The 6,866-nt window shown below is 31.6% G+C and overlaps 2 protein-coding genes across 2 annotated transcripts in view; one reads left to right on the forward strand and one right to left on the reverse strand.

The window, feature by feature from the left end:
- Window positions 1-166: 166 nt before the first annotated feature.
- Window positions 167-3,524, reverse strand: CBG24644 (the record flags this gene model as incomplete). The annotated part of the gene is made up of 8 exons (XM_045240869.1): window positions 167-346; window positions 418-540; window positions 769-842; window positions 885-1,035; window positions 1,800-1,874; window positions 1,925-2,044; window positions 2,185-2,328; window positions 3,447-3,524. 8 exons carry the CDS (start codon window positions 3,522-3,524, stop codon window positions 167-169), a joined length of 945 nt encoding a protein of 314 aa, XP_045091384.1.
- Window positions 3,525-4,914: 1,390 nt separating this feature from the next.
- CBG24645 overlaps window positions 4,915-6,866 on the forward strand; it is a gene marked incomplete at both ends in the record, with an annotated part of 2,277 nt that continues 325 nt past the window's right edge. Inside the window, 2 exons of the mRNA XM_045240871.1 lie at window positions 4,915-4,974; window positions 6,430-6,712. Of these exons, the coding sequence (XP_045091385.1) occupies window positions 4,915-4,974; window positions 6,430-6,712 (343 nt within the window). The remainder of the gene's footprint in view (window positions 4,975-6,429; window positions 6,713-6,866) is intronic.

Below are 6,866 nucleotides of genomic sequence, written 5' to 3' on the forward strand. Positions count from 1 at the left end.
CCTCTCACTCTCTCGCCTCCAAAACTTCAAACCGTTGTATCTCGGCTCACAGAGCGGCTAGAAATTTGATTTTTTCACAGAATTATATGAAAAAGGTTCTATTTTCATTTTTATAAAAAATTAAACATTTTTTCTTTCGAAAACTAAAAAAAAAACAAAGCAAAATCTAAGAGAATTTATTCAAAAACTTTTTTTGACAGTAAGAACTTTCGAAATTGAACAAATACATTCGATTATGAATATATTGATCGCCACCGAAAATTCCAAATCTTCTCTCCTCGATTAACTTCTTGACAAATTCCATAAATTTCCGTTTTCTCTCCGGATAATCGTCGTTTTTGTGCATCTGAAAGTACAGTATACTTTTTGAGGATTTGGCGGGAAATTTGAATTTAATTTTTTTTCAAAAATTCTCACCTCAATATTAATTTGACATATATCGATTGAATTCTGATCGAATCGTCCATTTTTGTAGAAAATCTCAAAAAATCCATCGCCAAATTCGGCTCCTTCGGCGTCGAACCACAAATTATCGATTTTCTGAAAAATCGATAAAAACTCAGAAATTCAAAAATTCAAAAATTCAAAAATTCAAAAATTCAAAAATTCAAAAATTCAAAAATTCAAAAATTCAAAAATTCAAAAATTCAAAAATTCAAAAATTCAAAAATTCAAAAATTCAAAAATTCAAAAATTCAAAAATTCAAAAATTCAAAAATTCGAAAATTCAAAAACTCAAAAACTCAAAAATTCAAAAAAAGGACCTACCGTAACATTGAGCAAATTTTTGAGAAAGTATACAATATCCACATGAACTATGCTCTTTGGAGCATATCCACCATCTGAAAATTTCAGAAATTAAAAAAAAAATCCGATTACTGTACCTTCTACCATAACCATTGCCTTGGAAATTCCAGAATTCGAGCCAATTGCCAATGGAAAATAAGTTCCAATTTGGGAATATAAATTATCATTTATCATTGATACCGGATCAGCACCATAGAATGTTACATTGTTTCCCAATTTTCGCATTTTCTAAAATTTTTGAAATTGAAAATTGTTTTGGTCCATAAAACTTTAAGAACTCAAAATTCTTCATTTTTATGTTCATATTCATGCTTGGCTTGTTAAGAGCTTTAAAATGAGTATAAACAAGACTAGGTTTTGTAAATTTAGATTTTTGGGGTTAAAGGCGCATGGACCCTCGTAAAAATCGGAATTCACAAAACCGAGTCTTGTTTATACTCATTTTAAAGCTCAGATCAACCCAAGCTCAGTTTTTAAATTTCAGCTAGTTTGCACCAGAACCTGCCGAGTAAGACCATTAGATTTTTGGCCAAATGTCAAATTTCACCAAAGTGGGTCGTGTTTGTGCACGTTTTGAAGCTCAGAACACGCTGAATTCAAAACTTTTTATTTCAATTGATTTGGACTTAAACCAGCTAAGTTAGGTCGTCGGGCAAAGTCAGACCAATTTTTGGCCGGAAATCAAAATTTACGGAACTTAGTCATTTTTATACTCATTTTGAAGCTCAAAACACGCCAAGTTCAATTTTTTTTGTTTTAACTAATTTGGGCCAAAACCAGCCGAGTTAGGTCCTTAGGCAAGTATAGGGCAACTTTTGGCCGATAATCAAATTTCACCAAAAAGGGTCATGTTTATACTCATTTTGATGCTTTTAATACGCAAAATTCAAAATTTTATGTTTCAAGTTGTTAGGACCGAAATTGGCAAAGTTCTGTCCCAAACTAATTTAGGTCAAAAATCAAAATTTCGAAAAATTTCAAAAAAATCTTACTCTTCTAAATTGTCTTTCAGCTTGAATATCCCTTCCGATCCCGATGGAAAACAAATTGTGTGGTCCGAAGTTGTACTGAAAATCTACAGTAATCCAAAATCTACAGTAATCCCAAAAAAACTCACGATTTTCGGAAAAATGACATGTTTCATTTCATCGGAATTTTTCAGTGTTATCAGTCCAATCTGAGCAACATTTGCTCTCAAATCGCATCGTTTCGATGCAAACATGAAATCATTCCAGAACTGCAAAAAGTACAGTAATCCAAAACAAAATTTTTTTTGAAATTTCAATTTTTTTTCTAGTTTCCTTCTTATGTAACTTGAAAAAAAACTACCGTAACTTGAAAATTTTTTTTCCAAAAAATAGGATTACTGTAGATTACCTTCTCAGCGTCCTGTATCCACAATAATTGCTCTGAAATGCAATTATGCCACTTTTCAAAAATTTCATTTGTGTCGAATCTCTTAAATACTGATTTCATATCAATCTCATCTTGCTCAGCTTCCACCCAATCTTTGTAGTCTTCCTGAAAAAAATGGGTTACTGTAGTTTTTGAAATTTTTTGAGTTTGAAGGGAAATGAGTCGTGTTTGGGCTCATTTTGAAGCTGGAAATGAGCCAAATTTTAAAATAAAAAATTTGAAACACGTGGAAACTTGGAAAATCTGAAAAAATCCAAAAATTTTTTTTGAATCTTTGAAAATAATGTTCCCCGAGTTTTTTGTAAAATTTTGTTCAAATTCCTTCTTGAAACTTATATTTTCAGTTTCCCCACATTTTCAGCTTGAGAATGAGCCCAAACACGACCCATCTTGCACTAATTTCAAATTTCCGGTGGACCATGCGCCTTTAAATATTTGGGTTACTGTAGAATCAAAACTAGCCGTGTTTGGACTCATTTAGAAGCTGGAAATCAGTAAAACATGAATATTTGAGTTTTGAACTTCTAGGAGAAACGGAAATTCCAAAAAACCGAAAAATTAAAATTTCGAAAAAAATTTTGCAAATTTGAAAAAATCAAAAAAAATATTTTTTCGATATTTCTCCAATTTTTTCTCTAACGTTTTTTATTCAAAACCTAGATTCTTGATTTTCTTTTAATTTCAGCTTCAGAATGAGCCCAAACAGACCCATTTCGCTTCATTTTCAATTTCCAGGTGCACCATGTGCCTTTAAATTTCAGGATTACTGTAGTTTCGAAAATTGAAGAGGAAATGGGTCATGATTATACTCATTTTGAAGCTGGAAACAAGCGAATTTCATAATTTTTAGTTTCAAATGGCTAGGAAGTTCAAAAAATTTGAAAAAAATTTTTTTTTTGAAATATTTGAAAAATGTTTTCAAATTTTTTGAAAATTTTCTTGAAACTTCTTCTCACCAGTTCTATTTTCAGTTTTTTCTCATTTTCAGCTTCCAAATGAACCCAAACATGACCCATTTCGCTCCATTTTCAATTTCCGATGGTCCATGCGCCTTTAAATTTTGGGATTACTGTAGAAGCAAAATAGGTCGTGTTTATATTCATTTGGAAGCTGGAAATGAGCTAAATTGGAAAATTTCAAATTCAGATCACTTGGGATTTTGGAAAACCCCAAAAAATGCAAAGAAAACTTTTTTCAAAAAAAATCTGGATTACTGTACTTACCGATCCCAAAAACCTGTATAAATTGATGAGGGTTACTGTAGTTAGGCATCCCAATAAGATTTTCGATCCACGGCGCATTCTTCAGAGAATTTTGGAGTTTCTGATTTAGCAAATTAGCTTCTTCCGACTTTTTTCAAAGTGGGCGGAGCTTAAAATGTTTGTACCGTAGTCTGATCGGGCAGGTGAAAACGGCAAAACAAATTCTGGATTCGATTTCGATCGGCTGTTTCATTTTGTTTTGTTTTCCTTCGGAAAAAAAATGGGCGGAGCCTGAAATTTGGAAATTTCGAGAATTTTTTGGGATTACGGTAGTTAGAAATAAACGGTTTAGATATGAAGAGATTCCCAAATATTTTAAATTTTCAGAAAATTATTTTTTTTTTCAAAAATTTTAAAATGTCTAGAAATTCTCAGAATTTCAGAAAATGCTGAATTTCTGAATTTTCGAAAGTGCACGATTTCCAAAATTTACCGTAATCCTAAATGCTCATAATATACAGTAATCAAATCAAAAACTACAGTAATACTTCCAAAATCTACAGTAATCCTAGAATTCTCAAATTGCCATGATCTACAGTAATTTTGGATTGCCAACGTTGGATTTCCATAATGTACAGTAATCTTCAATTTTCAAAATCTACAGTAATCCGGGAGTTCTATAACTTACAGTAATCTTGGATTCCCAAAATCTACAGTAAGTCTATATTTCTCAATTTCATATTTTACAGTAATCCAAAAAACTACAGTAGTTCTGCATTTCCAAAATTTTCGAAAATTCCAAAAGTTTGGAATATTTCGAAATCAATGCAAAATATGCAGTAATCCTAGATTAGCATGATCTACAGTAATCCCGTTTTTCTAAAATCTACAGTCATCAATTTTGAAAATTTTCAGAACTCGAAAATTCCAAAATCGTTAAAAATCGAAAAATCTGAATTTCCAGAATCTACAGTAATCCTAGTTTCCTAAAACCTACAGTAAAACATTTTAATTGCCAAAAAACTTTCGAATTTTCAAAAGTTTCAAAAATTTCGATTATTTCAAAAACTATACAAAGTCTACAGTAATCCTAGATTCACAAAATCTGGAAAATTTTGAAAAATTCCAAAAATCCAAAAATCTTTCAAAAATTCATAAGTTTAGAAAAAATCAAACTGTGTTACGGAATCCACAGTAATCCTCAATTTCCTAAATCTACAGTAACCAAATCGAAATCTCTACATCTCAATTTAAAAAAAACCCCGAAAACTGGAATTTTTCAAATTCGATCATGAAAATAAGGGAAAAATGAAAAATCCAAAGATTCGGAAAAACGAGAAAAAGGTCCAAAAATCCTGGATATCTCCGATCAAAATCTCTAAGAATCAGACGACGTACAAAACGGGACGTCTTCTGAATTAACCGAAAAAAAAGTGGGCGGACCCTAAAAATTTCGGAAATTTTCCCGAAATTTTTGATTTCAGAGAAAATGAGAAATTATAGATTTTTTATTGTGGTTACTGTAGTTTTTCTGTTTGTATATTTACTGGTTTTTGGGAATCATCAAGGTTGGTTTTTTGAAATTTTTGAAAATTTGAAACTTTTGGATTTTTCAAATTTTCAGAAAAATTGAATAATTATACAACTTGAAATTTTCAAATTTTTAAAGTTCAGGAATACTGTAGTTTTTTTTTCGAATTTCAGAAAATGTAAAATTTCCAGAATTTTTTTTTTAATTTGGAATTTTCTAAATTTTTGAAATTTAGAAACTTGAGAAAATCAAAATTTCAAGTTTTGAAAATGGATTACTGTAGATTTTGGAATTCGAGATTTTTTGAATTTGAGACATTTTGAAAATTCAAGATTTCAAAATTCTGGAAATATCAGATTACTGTAGATTTTGAATATCCAGGATTACTGTAGATTCTCAAGATTGTTAAAAACTTCGAAAATTACTGTAGATGTGAAAAATTGGGGATTACTGTAGATTTTGGAAATTAATTATTACAAATTTTCGAATTTTTTCTATAATTTTAGAAATCGGAAAAATCAGAAATTTCTAAAAATCCTCAAAATTTGAGACTCTCTGGAAATTTGTGAAATTCCAATAGTTTCGAAAACTTTGAATAACATCCAAAACTCCCCAAAAAAACCCAATGTTTTCCAGATTTCTACCGTACCTCTCCCCTTCCAATTATCTACAGTAACCAGTGTACTATTGCGGATTGGAATAGTGTTGAGACCCATTCCATAAGTACCTCATTATGGAGTTCAATGTCCAGAAAATTATGGATGGCTTTGGACTTGTCCAGAGAGGTAATTGGAGGTCTGTTCTAAAAAATCTTAAGAACAAAATCATGCGCATATTGCAAAAAGTAGATCTGAGAAATAAAAGCTGTCTAGCCCCATTTTCAGACGAGTAACAGGCCTGAGAAGATGGCAGAGCCGAGAGAGTGTGAGGAAGGGAGAGGGCGCAGGAGAGGAGAGTGTNTGCGCCCTCCACTCTCTCGCCGGACACTTCAAACGGCTGTAACTCAGCTCAAAGTAACGATAAAAAGCTGAAATTTTGTGAGAATATGTTTTGAAATATGCCAAATAATATGTGATTTTCAAATTGGAAACATATCGAAAAAAGTTTTTGTTAATTTTTTTTTAAATCTGAACCTGTTGAAAATTTTTGCACAGAATTATTTAGCATATTTCAAAATGTATAACTATAAAGTTTCAGCCTTCTAGCCCAATTTTCAGCTAAGATACAGTCATTTAAAGAGTGGGGTGAGATAGTGTGCGGAAGGGGGAGAGCGCAGGCAACGAGAATGTGTGGGACCTCCGCCTTCCTCACACTGTCTCGTTAGAACTTAAAAGGACTGTAACTCAGCTCAAAGTGGTGCTAGAGAGCTGAAATTTTGTAAAGATACATTTTGAAATATGGCAAAAATTTCAGAAAAAAAAGTTTTAAAAAAATATTCAAAAAAACATTTTTTTTAATTTCAAAGTTTTTCAGAACAGTCAAAACTACACTCAATTATCGTTAATTGGTGCTTATGTTTATCCCACCTACATTTCAATCACAATAAATTCACAATCAATGGTCAAACAGCCGGTATACTGTAGATATTACGATTGTCAAAGGAATGAACTTTTGGGGTCGCACTGGAAAAGTACAGTATTCCCAGAATCTGTAGTTCATTGTCCAAGAAGGATAGGGGCCGAGTTTGTGTCAATTTCAAGGGAGATGGATGACAGAGCACCAACTCCAATGAGACTCAAGTTTCGAATTTTTGATAGTAAGTGTTTTTTGTGGAAAGAATGTTTTGAATGTTTTCAAACACCAAAGTTTTTGCCATATTTCAAAATGTAGTCTTACAAAATTTCAGCTTTCTATCTCTATTTTTAGCTGAGTTACAGCACTTTGAATAGCGCGCGAATTAGTATGTAGAG

Source organism: Caenorhabditis briggsae (genome assembly GCF_000004555.2).
Source record: "Caenorhabditis briggsae AF16 supercontig from assembly CB4, cb25.NA_201, whole genome shotgun sequence".
Taxonomy (NCBI): domain Eukaryota; kingdom Metazoa; phylum Nematoda; class Chromadorea; order Rhabditida; family Rhabditidae; genus Caenorhabditis; species Caenorhabditis briggsae.